We start from the raw sequence: 21,270 nt of genomic DNA on the forward strand, positions 1-21,270 counted from the left end.
CATATGAGAAAACTCAGATACAGTGTGGTCAAGTTGCAAGCTGGCAGAATAGCAATATTTAATGACTTGGAAGAGAAAGTGAAGTCAACAAAGAAGATAGAAAAGGAAAGTTCTGCAGAATGGGAGACAAAAAATCAGGAGAAAGTGATATCCCAAAACCAAAAAAAGAACAAATTTTAAGGAAAAAATAAGATGATCAACAGAGCCAAATACTACAGAGAAAGCAAGCAGGATAAGGACTGAACAGATCTATTAGAATTTGCACTTGGGATGTAAATTTTGTCATGCAAATTCAGTGGCCTAGTGGGGACTGATGGCTCACTGCACTTTACCGCAGAGAGAACGGGGTGCCATGATCAAATGAAGTTTGGATAAGCCTTGAAAGGAAGACACCTGCATCCTTCTGAGAAGAGGAAGTGAAGTGAGCATAGATATAGATGAGTTTATAGGTAGGAAGTGTGAAGATGAGGGAATTCACAGATAGCCTTAATCATCTCAGAGAGACAGGAGGCAACTCATCTGCTGAGACTGAGAGAGTAGTGGGGATGAGGGATGGGAATCTAAGAGGAACAGTAAATATCTGGAGAAAACTTTTGGGGAATGGGGAAGGGAGTTAATCAAGAACACTTTAAAAAGGAAGATCAAGCAAGGGTTTAGCTGAAGTGTAAAGCTATACATTTGTAAAGAGCTAATCAATATAGTATTTTTCCAGCTCTCAGTTATCTTAGTAAAGGAAGGGAGAAGCAATGGCCATATTGATCCAAGATTGGTGGTTTGAAAAGCAGATGGATGGATCTGAATTTCAAGGGATGAAGACTCAGCCAGTCTGCAAATCTAGGAGAATATATCTAACATGCTCAAAAGAAACTTATCATTTCTCTGCCAGACACAGTTCTTCTAGATCTTGTATTTCCTATCTTAGTGAATGGTTCCAGAGCCTCTCAGATATAAGGTCATCCCTGAACCCAATCTGTCTCTTACCCCTTCACAGTCAATCCTATCTATTCCATTTCCTTAATAGCACATCTACCCTTTGACTCCTCTGTACCTTTGCTCAGGTAGCTCTTTCCACAAGGAATCATCCTGTCCTCTTTTTCAGATCATTCCCACTCATCTTTAATGACATAGTCCACATCTCCCTCCCTCCTCAAGCCTTCCCTCACATTCCTTTTCCCTCCAATATGGATTAGGGGCTCTTCAGAGCAGAGCATGCAGTGCAGACCTCTTTCAAAGCACTTGAAACTTTATTGTAATTGTCTGTTCTCTTCCCTATACCCACAAGACTAAGTTCCCTGAAAGCAAGGTTTTATCTTTGATTTCAAGCACCCAGTACCTAGCACAGGACTGTTTGATTAATTCATGAATATTTATAAAACAAAGCACAAAACATCAAAATAAAAGAGTAAGAGTCTGCTATTTGTCTAAAATGGTAGGAGGTGAGCCACAAAGGAGTACATCAGGGATGTAAAGAAATGATATTCAATGATAATTATCATGGATTACATAACCATCTCTACTAGTCTTAGGTCCATTATAACATTTGTGTGGAAATCTAGTCCAAGGTGTATTTCAGAATGCTAGGACTATATCTCCTGTCCAGCAGTGGCCACAAGCTGCCCAATAGAAAGAGAAACCTTGCATTTAGCTACAATAGCCCCAGCAACTGCTTGAGCAGAAAACAGTGATATAAAAAATGCCTCTTGGTCTCCAGAGCCCTGGGGGAAGCTTTCTTCAGATGTTTCATAGTAATGATTTAGTAATTCCTACGACTTAAAAATAATTTTAGGATATTTGATATTTTTGTTTAAAGAAATAAAATTCTATCTCAGAATCTTACCTCAACAGATGATTCATCATTTTGTTATGAAGAAAAACATTCAAAGAAAAAGGAAATCTAGATATGAGCCATGAGTGCTCATGTGATAATAGTATCTTTGCTCAAGTAAGTAATGAATGCCTTGAGTCCTCCCAAGTTTAGCATGTGATTCCAACTTTATAAACATTCCTCTAAGAATGATATTTAAACTGATTTATTCCATGTGAATTTCTATGCAAGCTGCTCCTTAAATAATTGATACAAATTCTTCTTCACATTAATACACTATCTTGTGACATTTTAACCAATCATAGAGTATCTAGACATTCAATACTTCTTTCTTATTAGCAAAATATTGCCACTGTTCTAAAATAATTCACCAAGCAAATCACGTGAGCAAAATTCTTAACCTCTCTAACAGTTCCTGAACTGTAAAATGAGGATAATAATTTCTGCATTCCAAGATGGTTGGAAAGATTACAGCCAGCATATCTATGTATATAAAGCAGCCATCTATCACTGTGTTTAGCACACAGATTGCTAATGACAAAAAGTCTTTGCTTTTTATTTTCTATTAAATTTGTTAATCCAATTTAATGTTCTTGGTGAAGATATCTACAATTCAATTTTGTTCATTTTTGTAAAAATATAGATTATACACAGAAATATGTATCATTCACATAATATTCATGTACATGTGTGTAGGGGCATATCTTTCAAGTATATATTTTTCTGTGTACTTATTTGGAGTCATCCACTTTGCTTCTCCATGTACAGACTTCTACTGGATTCAACAAAGTTAAGAATTCAGATGATTAATTTCACAAATAAATAAAAAATGAAACATCTGTTCCTTTGAAGCTATAAACATGCTGGAAAGAAGTTATTCTCACAGGGCTATATTATTTGGAATTGGATCTAGAAGAGGTAAATGGAGATATTTTGTTACATACACTCTACTTCTCAGGCACTTTTTTTTTGCTGAGGAAGATTTGCCCTGAGCTAACATCCAAGGTCCATCTTCCTCTTTTTGTTTGTGAGCCACCATCACAGCATGGCCTCTAAGAGATGAGTGGTGCAGGTCTACACCTGGGAACCAAACCTAGGCCAATGAAGTAGAGTGCACCAAAATTAACCACTAGGCCAGCTGATCTAGCCAATCTCAGGCATTTTCTAATTGTTTTCTCCTAGCAATCACTCTTAGGATTTCTCTACTCTCAGAATAGATAAGATATTTATATTACACTTAGTATCACACAAATTAAACCATGAACTCATATTTCCAATTTTAAAAATTGAATTGTGCAAACATTCCAATTTAATTTTCTTAGTTCAAGTTATAATTCACACATATAAGTTGAGGACAATAATTTTTAAACTAGAATTTTATTATCAAAATATATGCTGTGTAGAAAAGAATTAATATTGCAGGTCTGAGACTGGCTTAGAAAGATCTGCTTTGCAGGGTTGGCCCTTGGTTGGCATCTGGGAACTTAGTTTTCTAGAAAGTTCCTACAATTCCCTCACTGATAAGAGTGGTTTACTATACCTATATTGTTTACACAAACACTATGGTTTATGCTGAATACCTCTTTTCCCTCTGGGAGTTTGGAAATTGGTCTGTTCTATGCAATAGGTGCCTATGTAACCAGCTCCAATAAAAACCTTGGGGAGTGACGTCAGCATCATGGCAGAGTAAGTTTTCCATTAATCTTTCCCTTCCAACACACAGTGAATAAAGATCCACACTCCAACAGAAGACATCCAAACACAACACAAAAATTGTCAGAGAGACCCATGCAGTGATACAATGGAGGGTGAAGAGGCTGGAGCCCCCCTGGGAGGACATGGAACAGGCTAAAAGAAAACTTCACTCCCTCCCCTAAAGACTGTGATCCAGGACCGTGGGAGGCCACCAAGAGGGAAGAAACAGGGGAGGGGACATTTGTTGTCGGGAACATCAAGGACTCCCAAGGGCCGTTGCAGCCTAGAGGGAATTCCTCTACAGGGGTGAAAGCTCTCATGGGGGGGGGGGTTGACCTTATCAAATCAACACCTGAGGAGAGCAGATAGTGAGAACAGAAGGAGAAAACCTGGGAAGCATGCAGGAGAAAGCATCCCTCCCCTAACCGGCTCATCGTGGCTCCAGCCCCTGGGATTTTGGCTGAAGGCGGAGGGCTCAGAAGACGTGGCTCTTGATCCCCACCCAGTGGCAATAGGTGGTAACTGTGACCAAATAATGCCAGGATGCAAAAAAAAAGAGCCACTCCATCTAGCAATATCAAATATTATATTAGATCTCCAGACCAGAGAGAAAACGACAAGTACCCAGAAATCAGTCCTGAGGACACAGAAATATGTAATGTAAATGACAAAGAATTCAAAATAGCTATCATCAAAAAACTTAATGAGGTAAAAGAGAATGTAGAGAAACAATTCAACAAGTTCAGGAGCCACTTCACAAAAGAGATTGAAACTATAAAGAAGAATCAATCAGAAATATTAGAGATGAAAGATACAATGGAAGAAACAAAACAAAATATGGATTCCCTGAACACTCGAGCAGACACCATAGAGGAGTGTATTGGCATAATCGAAGATAGACAAGTTGAAATGCTCTAGGTAGAGGAGGAGAGAGAACTAAGACTAAAAAGAAACAAAAAAAGTCTCTGAGAAATATCCAACTCAATTAGGAAATGCAACATAAGAATTATAGGTATTCAAGAAAGAGAAGAGAAGGAGAATGGAATAGAAAGCTTGTTCAAAGAAATAATAGCAGAGAACTTCCCAAACCTAAGGAAGGAAATCCATGTGGAAGAGGCTGCCAGATCTCCTAAATATGTCAATGTAAAAGGCACATAGTAGTGAAACTAGCAAAACTGAATGACAAAGAAAGAATACTAAGGGCAGCAAGGCAGAAGAAAATAACCTAGAAAGGAACCCCCATCAGGCTTTCAGTGGATTTCTCTGCAGAAGCCTTACAGGCTAGGAGAGACTATAATGATATATTCAAATCTTTGAAGGACATAAACTTTCAGCCAAGAATACTCTATCCAGTGAAAATATCCTTCAGATATGATAGAGAAAAAAACTTTCCCAATAAGCTAAGGGAGTTCATAGCCACAAGACCCCCACTACAAGAAATCCTCAAGACGGCCCTCATACCTGGAAAAAAAAAGGGAGAAAGGTGTTACAAAGAATGGAGTAAGGAGATAAATAGGTAGACAGAATCAGAGCAGGATAGCAAATACTCAGGTATAGCATTAGAGACAGGGAAGGAAAACACCAAAAACATGGATAATCTCGTCACTCTAACCACAAACTCATAACACAAGATGGAGTAAGATGTGAGAAAAACAACTTAGGAGGGGAAGAGGAAAGGGACTGAATTGGTTTAGTTTAAGGAAATTAGAGGCCATCAGAAAAGGGACTATCTTATCCAAGAGATTTTGAATACAAACCTCAGGGTAACCACTAAACAAAACCACAGAACAGAGACACAAATAGTAAATAAAGAGAAAACAAAGAAACGCAACATAAAAAACTACATAACTCGATTGGTAGACCAAAATACACAGGACAAGAAACAAAGGAAATGCAAGCAAACCAGAAAATGACTGAATAAAATGGCAGCATTAAGCTCTCATATATTGATAATCACCCTAAACATAAATGGATTGAATTCTCCAATAAAAAGACACAGAGTGGTGAGATGGATTAAAGAACAAGACCCAACAATATGCTGCCTCCAGGAAACACATCTCACCTCCAATGACAAACACAGGCTCAGAGTGAAGTGATGGAAGACAATACTCCAAGGTAATGGAAAACAAAAGAAAGCAGGTGTTACAACACTTATATCAGACAAAGTAGACTTCAAGATAAGACAGGTAAAGAGGGACAAAAGGGGCAGTATATAATGATCAAGTGGACATTCCATCAAGAAGAAATAACACATAAATAACTATGCACCAAACACAGGAGCACCAAAGTACCTAAAGCAACTATTAACAAACCTAAAAGAAGACATTAATAATAACACAATAATAGTAGGGGACCTCAACACTCCACTCAGATCAATGCATAGACCATCCAGACAGAAAACCAATAAGGAAACAGTGGAATTAAATGAAAAGCTAGAACAGTTGGACTTAATAGACATATATAGAACATTCCATCCCAAAACAGCAGAATACACATTCTTCTCAAGTGTACACAGAACATTCTCAAGAATAGACCATATGTTGGGAAACAAGGCAAGTCTCAATAAATTTAAGGAGATTGGAATAACAAGTATCTTTTCTGATCACAATGCTATAAAACTAGAAATTAATTACATGAAAAAAGCTGAGAAAGGGACAAAGATGTGGAGACTAAACAACATGCTATTGGATAAGCAATGGATCATTGAAGAAATTAAAGGAGAAATCAAAAAATAGCTGGAGACAAATGAAAAATGAAAAGATACCATACCAACTCATATGGGATGCAGCAAAAGCTGTATTAGGAGGGAAATTCATTGCAATACAGACTCATCTTAACAAACAAGAAAAAGCCCAAATAAGCAATCTCAAACTACACCTAATTAAATTAGAAAAAGAAGAACAAAGTCCAAAGTCAGCAGAAGGAGAAAAATAATAAAAATCAGAGCAGAAATAAATGCTATTGAAACAAAAAAGGCAGTAGAAAGGATCAATGAAACAAAGGGCTGGTTCTTTGGGAAGATAAATAAAATTGACAAACCCCTAGCCAGAATTAAAAGGAAAAAGAGAAAGCTCAGACAGATAAAATTAGAAATGAAAGAGGAGAAATAACAATGGATACCATAAAAATACAATGGATTATAAGAGAATTCTATGAAAAACTATATGCCAACAAAATGGATAATCTAGAGGAAATAGATAAATTCTTAGACTCTTACAACCTCCCAAGCTGAATCAGAAGAACTAGAGAATCTAAACAGACCAATCACAAGTAAAGAGACTGAAACAGTAATCAAAAGCATCTCAAAGAATAAAAGCCCAGGACCAGAGGGCTTCCCTGGGGAATTCTACCAAACATTCAGAGAGGATTTAACTAATATCTAGCCTTCTCAAGCTATTCTAAAAAATTAGGAAAGATGGAATGCTTCCTAACACATTCTACAAGGCCAACATCACTCTGATACCAAAGCCTGACAAGGACAACACAAAAAAGGAAAACTACAGGCCAATATCGCTGATGAAGATAGATACAAAAATCCTCAACAAAATATTGGCAACCCAAATACAGCAATATATCAAAAAGATCATACATCCTGATCAAGTGGGATTTAAACCAGGGACACAGGGATGGTTCAACATCCGCAAATCAATCAACGTGATACACCACATCAACAAAATGAGGAATAAAAACCACATAATCATCTCCATAGATGCAGAGAAAGGATTTGACAAGATCCAACAGCCATTTATGATAAAAACTCTTAACAAAATGGGGATAGAAGGAAATTACCTCAACATAATAAAGGAAACATATGACAAACCCACAGCCAACATCATACTCAATGGGGAAAAACTGAATGCCATTCCCCAGAGAACAGGAATAAGACAAGGATGCCCACTCTCACCACTCTTATTCAACATAGTAGGGGAGGTTTTGGCCAGAGCAATTAGGCAAGAGAAAGGAATAAGAGGAATCTAAACAGGGAGTGAAGAAGTGAAACTCTCACTGTTTGCAGATGACATGATCTTATATATAGAATATCCTAAAGAATCCATCGGAAAACTATTAGAAATAATTAACAGCTACAGTAAAGTTGCAGGGTACAAAATCAACTTACAAAAATCAGTTGCATTTCTGTAGTCTAACAAGGAACTTACAGAAAGAGAACTCAAGAATACAATTTCTGGGGCTGGCCTGGTGGCGCAGTGGTTAAGTTTGCACGTTTCGCTTCTCGGCAGCCCGGTGTTCACCAGTTCAAATCCCAGGTGCAGACATGGCATCGCTTGGCACACCAAGCTGTGGTAGGCATCCCACATATAAAAAGTAGAGGAAGATGGGCACGGACGTTAGCTCTGGGCCAGGCTTCCTCAGCAAAAAGAGGAGGACTGGCAGTAGATAGCTCAGGCTAATCTTCCTCAAAAACAAAAAAATTAAACCCCTCTCCCCAAAATGTAAATCCTCCATCCTTAAAAAAAAAAAAAAGAATATAATCTCATTTACAATTGCAACAAAAAGAATAACGTACCTAGGAATAAATTTAACTAAGGAGGTGAAGGACTTATACAATGAAAACTATAAGACATTATTGAAAGAAATAATGACATAAAGAGATGGAAAGAGATTCCATGCACATGGATTGGAAGAATAAACATAGTTAAAACGTCCATACTACCCAAAGCAATCTACAGATTCAATGCAATCCCAATCAGAAACCCAATGACATCTTCATGGAAATAGAGCAAAAAATTCTAAAGTTTATATGGGGCAACCAAAGACCCCAAACTGCTAAAGCAATACTGAGAAAAAAGAACAAAGCTGGAGGCATCCCAATCCCTGATTTCAAAATGTACTACAAAGCCATAGTGATCAAAACGGCATGGTACTGGTACAAAAAGAGGCACACAGAAAATGGAATAGAACTGAAAGCCCAGAAGCAAAACCACACATATATGGACAGCTAATCTTTAACAAAGGTGCCAAGAACGTACAATGGAGAAAAGACAATCTCTTCCTTCTGCATGGCAAAAGAAACTAGGATCAAAACCAAAAGACAAACCACCAATTGGGAGAAAATTTTCACAAATCATATATTTGATAAGGGGTTAACCTCCATAATACATAAGGAACTCACACAACTAAACAACAAAAATCCAAACAGCCCAATCGAAAACTGGGCAGAGGATATGAACAGACATTTTTCCCAAGAAGATATACAAGTGGCCAATAAACACATGAAACGATGTTCAACATTACTAATAATCAGGGAAATGCAAATAAAATCTACACTATGATACCACCTTACACTTGTTAAAATGGCTGTAATCACTAAGACTAAAAATAACCAATGTTAGAGAGGGTGTGGAGAGAAGGGAACCCTCATACACAGCTGGTGGGAATGTAAACTGGTGCAGCCACTATGGAAAACAGTATGGAGATTCCTCAAAAAACTAAAAATACAAGTATCATATGACCCAGCTATCCCACTACTGGGTATTTATCTAAACAACTTGAAATCAACAGTCCAAAGTAACATATGCACCCCTATGTTCATTGCAGCATTAGTAACAATAGCCAAGACATGGAAACATTCCAAGTGCCCATCAACTAATGACTGGAAAAAGATGTGCTATATACATACAATGGGATACTACTCAGCCAGAAAAAAAGACAAAATCATCCCATTTGCAACATGGATGGACCTGGAAGGAATTATGCTAAGCGAAATAAGCCAGACTGAGAAGGACAAACACCAGATGATTTCACTCATAGGTGGAATATAAACAAGCACATGGACAAAGAAAACAGTTCAGTAGTTACCAGGGGATGGGGGTGGGGGGTGAGCACAGGAGGTGAGGGGGAGCAGCTATGTGGTGACAGACAAGAAATAATGTACAAGAGAAATTTCACAATGACATAAACTAGTATGAACTCAAAGAAAAAAAAACCTTAGGCACTGAGTCTCTAACAAGCTTCTCTGGTAGATAACATTTCACATGTGTTGTAACAATTCACTGCTGGAGGAATTTAGCATGTCCTGTGTGACTCCACTGGGAGAGGACTCTTGGAATCTTGCTCCTGGTTTCCTCCAGACTTTGCACCATGTGCCTTTTTCCTTTGCTGATTTTGCTTTGTACACTTTCATGCTAATAAATCATAGCTGCGGGGCCAGCCCTATGGTGAGTGGTTGGGTTCCTACTCTCCGCTTCAGTGGCCCAGGGTTTCACTGGTTCGAATCCTCGGTGTGGACATGGCACCACTCATCGAGCCATGCTGAGGCAGCGTCCCACATGCCACAACTAGAAGGACCCACAACTAAAAATATACAACTATGTACTGGGGGGCTCTGGGGAGAAAGAGGAAAAGTAAAATCTTTAAAAATAAATAAATAAAAAATAAATAAATCATAGCTGCAATTACGAATATATACTAATTCCTATTAGTCCTTCTGGAAAATCACAGAATCTTGGAGTCACTTGGGGATCCCCAACACAGCAGCCACAAAATGTCTTTAATCAAAATATCTTCTATTTTTTCCCATTTTTATACTGCCTTTTGTTATTTTCCTTAGGTATAATAACATTTAGAAATAGAAATAGACTGAATAGAGATAGATGAATAATTACATAAACTTTGCCATCATCTAATAATCTCATTAGGCAGGAGATGACAAAAGCTAACAACTACCTAATTACAAACCCCAAACAATTTGGTTTTTCTCCTAGATTATGGCCCATTTTTACAATATAAATTTTAGATTATTTGCAATAGATTGTAACCTTTTAGGACATTTGAAAAGCCTCACCAGGTTCCTGATAATTTTGGTAATTTCTTTCTTAGAAATTGTTTTCCCTTTAGAGAGTGATAACCAAGCCTAATCATTTTAATTTCAAAATGGAATATATTAATCAGTTTAAAGATGTCTTTTTACTTAGTCTTGAAAAGCATAAATATAATAAGTATGCATTCATCCCATAGCATGTCTTAAAATAAAAATGTACTAAGTGAGAATTCTGGACTCTTTAAGTTGTTCTCAAGTACCTCCCAACAGCATTTCCAATGGTAGGGAACTTACATTTTTTTGCAGTGTGGGCATTTTGCCAGAGTGTTGAACCTCAGTTCCATCCACTGTAAAATAAATAGAGGGATTAAAAAGGAAAACAACTAAAAACTATCCAATCTGATAAGAGGTTTCTTTTAGTTCAAAGGTTATCAGGGATCACAGCAGAAATAATCACTTTCTCATGGTTAAACAAGCTTTTCCCTTCCAACACTTCTCCTCCTCCCTTAAAATAAAGTTTGGGATCCCCCTCTGAAACAGTTCCCATGATTTTTCCAAGTTCTGACGCAACCTAGTTTGCTTTACAATGAAAACTGAATGTAACTCTGTAATTAGGGTCACTTATTTCACCTTTATGTCTCAGTTCACTCCCAGGGAATAAAAACGTATTTCAAGTACCTTCAAAGTTGTTTTTCCTGTAAATATTGAGAAGCAACCTTTTAAATACATGAATATTTAGATTCATTACTAAAATTCAACTACTTATTCTATTTGTGTGGGAAACCCACAAAGCAAATAAACTAAACAAATTAGATACAGGTAGAACTCAAGTCAGGAAGGTGCCTTCTATTCTGTTCTTGCTTATTCTGTGGAACAACAACACACTCCTTCTATGGTGCAACTTTCTTTTTCAATATTCTTCCCCGTAAATATAGGTAATTGAATGGGCTACCTTCTTCACAGGATTGTTATTTAGGCACTTGAAATGGTTTACTGGTAGTAGGTTAAAGTCTTTGAAAGAATGAGCAATATGAATTTAAAGTAAATCTTTACCACAAAATATATTTAAAAATGCCTTTCTCACTTTCCATCTTGTTTGCTTTTATGTATACCTTCTTGTAAAGCATACATTTCCTTAATAGTTTTAGGAGAATTCTTTTAAGTACTTCAGCAGTTTTATCACCGAAACAACTTATATTAAAATTAATTTTTGTTTAGGATTCCAGGTCACGGGAATAGCTTTCAAATTCTAGAAATAGCAGGGCTTCAACAAATTATACATATTCAAATGTTCTCCACGCAATAGAAGATAACTTTCAGAAAGTCTCGGATGCATGACTGTTTTTCAATTTTTTTTTAATGATTAACTTTACAAAAAGAAGAAATAAATCTGGGTTTGTCTGGACTTCTCCATATTCATTTTTATTTCAAATCTCATGAGAGTTAGTTAACCTTGAAATGATTTCTCTCAGGGCCGGCCCCGTGGCCCAGCAGTTAAGTTTGCATGCTCAGCTTCGGTGGCGTAGGGTTTTGCCAGTTTGGATCCTGGGCGCAGACATGGCATTGCTCATCAGGCCACGCTGAGGCAGCATCCCACATAGCACAACCAGAGGCACTCACAACCAGAATATACAACTACATACTGGGGGGGCTTTGGGGAGAAGAAGAAGAAGTAGTAAAAAAAAAAAAAAAAAAAAGAAGATTGCTGATAGATGTTAGCTCAGGGCCAATCTTTAAAAAAAAAAAAGAAATGATTTCTCTCAATCACAGCAGAAACAGAGTCCCAAGATAAATAAACTAGAAATGAAACCTTACACAGATGTTCACTCTTTTCAAAATGATCATTTTTCAACATCTGAGAATGCCAAGCCAAGGCTACATTTTTTTTTTTTTTTTTGAGGTAGATTAGCCCTGAGCTAACATCTGGGCCAGTCCTCCTCCACTTTATATGTGGGTCGCTGCCACAGCATGGCTGACAGTTGGTATAGGTCCCTGCCCAGGATCCAAACCCGTGAACCCAGGCTGCCAAAGGAGAGCGCCGAACTCAACCACTATGCCCCGGGGCAGCCTCCAGGCTACATTTTTTTTCAAGCAGCAGCAAATCTTTCTTTCATTACTTATTTTGTAACAAGTTAGTTTATTTCAAAACTTATTCTTAATAGCGAAAAAACTAGAATTAATGTGCTATACATTTCTACAGAAATTGGGATAGAAGATTAAGAAGTCAAGAATACAGAAATCTTATTTTGAGTATCTTTTTATGTATTTGTGATTAGTTTTAGTATAGTTGGTGAACTTGTAATGTCATTAAAATTTTATTTATAAACAACAAATTTAAGTTTTCATGGTTAAAATATGCAAAATGGTTGAGGAGGCAGTTATGAAATCCTTGAGGGAAGAGGAACTCAAAATCCAAGCCTGAAGGCTAACATAAGATTTCTAGAATTTTCAATGACCAACTTATGGAGATTATTTAGTCCAGTATATTTTATAGAGTTCTTCTTTCAGCACAGATTATGCACAGTAAATCCAACTATAACTGACAAACAGCTAAGACTTTATTGTGTCATTGGTAAATTATATAGCTAGCTGCTTAACACATCTGGTTTTGTTATCTCCAAGTACTTACTTAAATGCAACAAACTAAGAACAGAAAAGCATCTATTATTAGAAATAATTTTGTCATAATCTATTCAAATGAATGCAAATACCTGAGCTTTTGAAAAGAAGTTGACTTGCTACTGTTCACTTATCTAAAATGCAGCCTGTGCACACTTAAAATTTTATTGCCAGACCTTGAAATCTCAATAGAAAAAAAATTTATCTATTTTCTATCAGAAAGATTAAAAGCAACTTCTCTAAAACCCAATCATTTTTGGTAGAAGTGTTCCAATATTGACTGACTTCTAACCATTCTATGTAACAGATAAACTTAGTTTTCCCAAGGTACATTTTTAGAATCAATCTTAGAAGGTTCATAAGAAAGTTACACTGCTAAAAACTGGTCATTTGATAGTACCCTACTGGATTTTATTTTTTAATGGATGAAATAGGCAACTGGTGTCAGTATTCGGAAATATGTTCAAGTTACAATTATTGTCATTCTCTTCTATGCCACCAAACCATATGTCGCTGTGTCCAAGTAAAGAAAATTTAACCCTGCCTGAGGTACTACATTGGCTCACTTCAGGACAAAGTTTGAACTATAATCTATGATTCAGGCACATACTGCAGGCTGTGTTAGTTTTTCTTGGAGAATGCCAACGCCACAGTCAAGTATTGATTGACAAAGCATCTAGACCTGCCTTTCATCAGCAACAGAGAACACCTGCTCACAGAAATGCAAAATTAAACTCTCTGCTGTTCAGTTATCTTAAGAAATTCCTTTATATTCATACCAGGACTAGCTGAAGGGTATGTATTCCCTTTATTCTTACGGAAAACTATTTTCCAAGCAATGTCCCTCAAAATACTAGTCTGGCTAGATGATCCTCTCAAAATGATTTGGAGGTTAAAAAATGTTTGTACATACTACATTAAGACTCCCTTCTGGATATTAACAATGATGCATGCTAAAAGTGCTAAAGAATACATCTGTAATAAAATACTGTTTAATTGTTTTTTTATCCTAGCAATTCCCAATGACCATGGAACTCTTTACTCGCATAACACCTATAATTATCCCAGAAAATGAGTGTTCTATTGAATACCCTTTTGAAAACACAAATCTAGCTTTTCTAAACATTGTCCATGGTTCCAGCCATGCTATGAAATGAACAGTGTGAATAGAGTGAATTCCTAGTAAATTTAACTTTAGCATTATAACATTGATACAGTAAAAGATGTTATTATAAACAAAAGGATATTATTGAGGACACAGTCCATTATATTGTTCTTTTACCTTAATCCATGGAAATAACTCTCTCTCAGATTGCAGTCTTCCAATAAAACTTCTCCTGTGTGACCTTTTTGAAAAATGTCCTGAATATCTCATAATACATCACGCTTTCCTCTTTTCATCAACTCTAGAAGGCTCACAGATAAAATTCAGTCTAATTTTAACAACTGCAGAGGATTAAATATTATGCATACTTATAGTCTTATGCATGACTTCATCATATTTTTTCTGCCCTTTTTTTCATTCTCCCTGATTTTTTCATATTTTATTTTCAGTGCCATTGAACTTTGTAACTTGTGTCAATTGCTCTTGGGCCTTGTAAGTCAAGGCTGACACAAAATAGAGAATAAATAAATGAATTATCCTAATAGTTAAAAGTTTGAAGGGCAAAGAACATACTACAAAGGATATAAGACTACTTGTGATTGGCATACTAATAAGGATAAGGAAAAATTCTCAAGGCAGAATTAAGAGCTCGGCAGTCTATTTATTCTTCATAACACTGAGCTACTAACCTATATTAAATCAATATAGAGTGATTTTCAAAAAGAAATTTAACTATCCTTATTAAGTATATCCCTATTTTATGTCATTAGTCACTGATTTAATCAATAAAATATAAATGCAAGGAAGTTTACCCTGTCCTACTAGATCAGAAAAACCCCAGCAATTCTAGTTAAGTGTGTAAATTGGATAAATAGCTGAATTTCCATTTTCTTTCTCAAACATGACTAAAATGATAGCAAATGAATTTAAAGGTGTATAATACTGTAAGAACAAAGAGAATTAGAGGAGAAATGGCCTCAAAGTTTTGGACAATGGAAAGCTAATGGAGACTTGGCAACTGACTTAGTGAAAGTGATGCTGAAACTTGACTGCCTACAGAGAGTATGCCAATGAAAAGCAGGTGGAGTTCACACGGAAGCAGCACAGGATAGCTCAAGTATTGGGGTTTTCAGGTGCTTTCAAAGGTGGGGGTTAAGGGTAGTGATAAAAATAAGAGTATCAGTTGTATACTCTTCCCTCCATACCACAAAACTAGAAATCCCTCCCTCCCCAACACATGCAAGAGAAGAGTGATTTATTCTGAACAGAAATTGGACTAGTGAGTCTGTGAATCTAGAAACATCAGGCAAAGCAGAAGGCAAGAGTAAAACACCATTTTAAAAGCAAAAGAATAAGTTAAAGTCTACAGTCTGAACAGTGGGTGAGACCTTCACCCTTACTACCCTTCATAGCTCCTAGAATGCTGTCTCCCAGGTGTTTCCCTCATAAGACATCAAGGGATTGTGCCCCAGAGAAACTTGCCCTAAAAAAAGCCTTATTGATACAAATAGTTGACAGTTCTTCAGAAGAAGAGGAGGGGGAGGAATATGAGGAAAAGGAAGAGAAAGAAGAAGTAGGAGGAGGAAGTGTCAAAGAAGGAAGTATGAAAGAAGGTAGGAAGAAAGGAAGGAAGGAAGGAGGGAGAGAAGGAAGGAAGGAAGGAAGGAAGGAATGACGGAAGGAAGGAAGGAAGGAGAAAAAGTTTAGCTCCTGCTGCATGCATAGAGATTCCAATCAGTGACTTGCCATCAAATATAAACGAACTTTCCAGTAAACCCTCTATCACAAAAGAAAAACAAACAGAAAAAGTGGGGAGAAAACAGAGACAAGGTATAGAAGAACAATACCTCAGAAAAAATATGATGAATAGCTTCAGAAAGATGCCATCCAGAAGAGAATGCTCTTTAGAAAAAGGAAAAATTACTTGGAAAACTCTTGGAAATTAAAAATTAAGGTAGACCATCTGAAATTAAAATTTTGAGTTGTTTAGAAGATATAGTTGGAGAAGTTTCTCAGTAAGTATAAGAAAAAGCCAAAACTGAAAATAAAATGTAAAAAAAAAAAGAGAGAGAGAGAGAGTCAATTCAGCTGATTTAATATAAAAGGTTCTAGAGAGAGGGAACAAAGAAAATGGAGTGGCCTATAAGAGGAACCAGTGAGCACCCAGACAATGAGCTCAAACATATCCTCCATAAGGCACACTTTAATGCAATTTTGGAACACTGGAGAAACGGAAGAGGAAAGAGGAAAATAAAGTCTACAGTCTGAACAGTGGGTGAGACCTTCACCCTTACTACCCTTCATAGCTCCTAGAATGCTGTCTCCCAGGTGTTTCCCTCATAAGACATCAAGGGATTGTGCCCCAGAGAAACTTGCCCTAAAAAAAGCCTCATTGATACTAATAGTTGACAGTTCTTCAGAAGAAGAGAGGGGGAGGAATATGAGGAAAAGGAAGAGTCACATAGAAAGGATCTTGGGAGTCAGAATAGCACATGAACTTCTCATCAACAGCGGAGCAAAGCCTTTATATTTTTGAGAAAAAACAATTGGCAATCTATAATGCTACATCTGGACAAATTATAAAGTGGATGTGAGATTAGATTAAAAACTATTTAAGAAGTAAAAGGGCTCAAATTTATTTTCTGGCATTTTTTTCTCAGAAAGCTAAGAGAGGAAGTGCTCCACCAAAATGAAGGAATAAACCAAGAACTGTGAGGATGGCATGGGATCCAATATGGGAAAGAGGTCCAAGGAATTCCTAGGACAATGGTAAAGGGAAGTCCCAGGATGACAGCTGTGTAGCAGGAAGCCTAAATAATAGATTCTCTGATGTGTTTGACTATACTGATAGGAATGTTATAGTTCTATAAGAGAATGGAAGAATTAATGATTTGTACATAGAAAATTAAACAAATTCAAAAGGGGGAAGGACAATTATTAACAAATCCAAGAAAAATTTAAAAGCCATACAGGAGAGAAACATAGCATATCACTTGGCTCAGCTCTAAACATAAATTACCTAATCATAAAGAATATAAACACTAAGTATTAATTGAATAAAATATTATAACTCTACTGGGAGTATGGAATCAAGCCAGGAAAGGAATATGAGTTGGGGCAGAGGTGGTATGAGTGCTAAATCCTCAATCTGCACTTTACAAGGCAATAAGTAATGTCTGAAACTGCTTAATCAAAAAGAAAAAGGATAAGAGAACAGTTTAAATACATGGAAGTAAATAGCAGAGCAACTGAAAGAGTTGAAAGTATTGGGGAGATGGTATTAGAGGGTAAGTTAGATAAAGAGATGACCACCATTTTCCCTCTAAGTTTTACAGTCCTATTTGACATCTGAAATTATGTACATGAATTACTTTACTAAAAATAAAAATTAGAAGGAATTAAAAATAAATCATCTACACTTTCTTAAACTCATTCATCCCTTAGTGACAGCAGGTGTTGTTAATACACCACTGCAGCCTCAGCTCTGCCCATACCTATACTCTGGAATGTTCTTTTAATACTTAGGTTCTAAAAAAATCATTTGTCTCCTATGAAAGCTAAATAACAAAAGAAAACCTATTCTTACCCTTCCTGAGAGGGTAAGTCATTATGAAATTAACTTTTTAAAATTAAACTTAGGGTTAAAGATAAAAGTAGTAAAACAAGAACTCCAATAACTTTAGCTTATATAAAATTACTTATACCTTCTTATTTTTTATCCAATGACTTATTCAATTAAAGATACCAGAGTTAATTCTTTTTACATTTAATTTTTAAAAATAAGAAATATTTGATAAATTATAAGATTTTTTTTAAATCCGAAAACCATGAAGCAGGGCCACTGAATGAGCTTGTACACTTTGTGCTTTGCAGAGAAAGTGAGGATAGGGCTAAGACTCAGCTGATCACCAAGCCAAGATACCCATGTTTCCTTTCCTGGAGGTAAGGGTACTGTTTCTCATTGGCCTACCCAGAGAGGTCCCTTGTTACAAATGAATCAATCAGAGGATGCACATTTTATCTAATTCACCAAAGATGCAGTATTTCCTAGCTGTACATCTGATTAACTGTCTTTCTAAAATAGGCTGTATTTTAATCTTTGATCAATTTGCACTTGGACAAAACTTTAAGACTATAAGTAGTGGTCAAATTTATGTGATCATGACCTACATTTACAGATTGTCCCCACAACAAATATCTGGTTACTCACCAGGAATGTGTTTCCACAGTGCCCACATATTACTCTTGTACCTTCTGCCTGGATTGGCAATGCAGGTTGAACTGGTTGTTCTTCAGAAATAAGCATTACTGGGCCAAGGTTAATTATGCGTCTACTGTGGAAAGAGAAAGGAAAAACTTCATTATCCCACAATGGACTGAGGGCAAAACCTGCAATATATGACCAAAAACATGGAATATAGCATTTTAAATACATCATACCTGTTTTATAAATGAAGTGAATTAAGTGTCAGGCTTTGGTGCCAAAATCACAAAAAGTAGCAATAGTCAATATTTCAAAAGCAAAAAAATGAGAGTCTTTTTATACTTGGGACAGAAACTATAACTTATGGGACTGGTCCTAATCAATGGCCTTGGGAACCACTCAACTGCCATTTCCAAGTTCTTATAAGTTTAAATCTGAAAACAGATCTTATAATTCCCTATCTAGGAAGAAATTTGAGTGTGGTAGACCAAACAAATTAAAATATTCTATATCAACAAATATGCGTGTGGCACGAAGGTACCAAAGAGCTCAGTCACAACCAAATTTCTCTAAGTAGGCTGTATTCCTTGATGTCAAATCAGAGTTGGAATAAAAAGGAAAATGGGAAGCTCCTTTCCTTTCTATTCTCCAGTCTGACACCAGACAGGGTTGCAAATGATTCATGTAATGGTCAAAACGCCAGAAATCACAGACAAAAACACAGTTAAGGACTTGATATACTCCTATCTGGGCACTTTGATAATGGTGTTTGGCATGGGCAAATAACTCCACACTTTATTGCATAGATTATGGTCAGCAGAGACTAGTGTAGCATACAGTGAGGTACATGATGATGACTAAAAACTTCCAGGTTAAGATGAATTATGTCAAAGGTAAACTAACTGGTTCTTTTAAAATAAGTTCAATGAGTCATTGATTCATTACAGTGTCTTAAGTACTTACATAACATTAAGAAAATTTGCATTGCTCATTTAATAATATTATATCTTACAAATACCAGTGATCATTAAGTTCAAACTAAGCATATCATTCCTTTAACAAAGAAAAAAATAATCTAGGTTCTGCAATTACTTTGAAGACAAAGACTCTGTTTAGAACAAAGCCTGGCACATAATGAGCCTTTAACAAGTACTTGTTGAATGAACAAATGGATGAACGAATGAATCTTTTTATCTCTTACCAGTTGGGTCTCGGACATCCTATTCGCCGAGATGTGTCCTTACAAATGAGGAGACAATTACAAGGGCATCTAACATATTTCTTCCCTGTTGGGGGGTTTTTGATTGGCTAGATAACGGAAGAAAATGCAAACACAGCAAATTAACCAAAGTACTGATTGCCAAAGCTTGTTTGTGTTTAAAAACGAAATGCCTCCTTAAAAACTTAGGCTCCCCATAGTGCTACCAAAGCACAGATTAAGAAAAAGTGCATCGTAAATGGTTTTAAATAGCTCAAATGTTGGCAAACACTCTATAAAGTTGTGGGGGCTACAGAGATTTAAGGGCGTATTTCAAAATTAGTTTGTAATGGCCTTTTAATATAGGAGGAATATTTAGTGCACACTGAGTTGTTTTCCCTTTAAAGTTCACAAGGCAAGGTCGTCTACCTGTACGGCCAGGCGCAAACATTCACTGAGGGTTCCTTGCACCTGCCTGGGAAGAGCGAGCTCAATAAGAATAGTGGGGAAAGAGAATATGACAAATTTGTACTTTTAATCTTTACTCACTAGAATATAAGAAGTGATTGATTTTATGGCGTTTTAACTTTAAAAAAAACTTGTAATAATTCTTAGTGCTAGTATTTCTTTTTTTCTCTTTAACTTTACAGTAAATTTAAAAGCAAAAATAAATAACCCCAAAGAAAACACTCCTTTTAATACTAGGTTTGAAACTTAAGCTTGTTAAAATGAATAGCCTATGATGCACTGAGAGGAATAGAACGTTACCTCCATGGCATGCCTGCCAAAAATGCAGAACCTGAATCCAATCATGAGAGAACATCAAAGAAACCCAAACTAAGGGACATTCTACAAGTTATTTGGCCTGTACTCTTCAAAAAAGTCAAGGCAATAAAAGACAAAGAAAGACTAAATTTCAGATTAAGGGAGATTAAAGAGACATGATAACCAAATGCAGCATGTAATTCTGGATTGACTACTGGATCAGATTTTCTTTTTAATGGAAGAATTGCACAAGCATTAATAAAGTCAAAAGATTAGATAACAGTAGGTATCAATGTTAATTTTTTACGTTTGATAATTGTACTGTGATTATATGAGTGAATGTCCTTTTTTTTTATTTAGGAAATTCACATGAAAATGTTGAGGGGTAGAAGACCATCTGTAATTACCTTAAAAGTTTCTGAAAAAGTATTATTTATTTATTTATTTATTTATTTAGAGAAAGCTAATGTGGCAAAATGTTAATTTTGGGGAATGTGGTGAAAGGCCTATGGGAATTCTCTGTACTATGTACTATTATTTTTGTAACTTTTCTGTAAGTCTGCAACATATTTCAAAAAAAAAAGATTAGTAAATTAAACTTATTTGGATAAGTTTAAGTGAATAAGTTTGATAGAAATATATAGTTAGCAATAAGTTACCTACAATTTATTAAACTATATTATTGATAAAATCTGAATATCTAAAATTCACAAACATCCAGAACATATTGCTACACTATACAAACCAGAATTTGGGTTAATTTCTGTATATCCAAGTTTTACTATTAAGTAAATACGTGATTGGCAAATGACAAGATTTGTTTTTATATTCTAGTCCTACCTCGCTTACAGATCTTAGTTCCCTCATTTGTAAAACAAGGCAATTGAACTAAAAGATTTCAAGTACTGGTCCTCAGTGCCAGCCCATGCCATGTCATGTCTGGTCTGCAGTGAAATGGGGGAAAATGACATTGTCCGTATGCATATGTTTTAATATTCTTACTTGGCAAAATAAACTTGTGTGTGCCAGGCACTGTGCTGGGCACTTTCCCCCTATAATCCCAACAGCAACACTCTCGGGT

The 21,270-nt window shown here is 36.2% G+C and overlaps 1 protein-coding gene across 1 annotated transcript in view; it reads right to left on the minus strand.

The window, feature by feature from the left end:
* The window catches only part of PIP4P2 (phosphatidylinositol-4,5-bisphosphate 4-phosphatase 2), a 54,032-nt gene that overhangs the window by 9,530 nt on the left and 23,232 nt on the right, over positions 1–21,270 (minus strand). The window contains exons 3-5 of the mRNA XM_014853410.3: positions 19,428–19,534; positions 18,233–18,356; positions 10,593–10,645 (exon numbers count right to left, since the gene is read on the minus strand). Coding sequence (XP_014708896.1) covers positions 10,593–10,645; positions 18,233–18,356; positions 19,428–19,534 — 284 coding nt within the window. The remainder of the gene's footprint in view (positions 1–10,592; positions 10,646–18,232; positions 18,357–19,427; positions 19,535–21,270) is intronic.

This window comes from Equus asinus, chromosome 12 (assembly GCF_041296235.1).
Source record: "Equus asinus isolate D_3611 breed Donkey chromosome 12, EquAss-T2T_v2, whole genome shotgun sequence".
In the NCBI taxonomy this organism is placed as follows: Eukaryota; Metazoa; Chordata; class Mammalia; order Perissodactyla; family Equidae; genus Equus; species Equus asinus.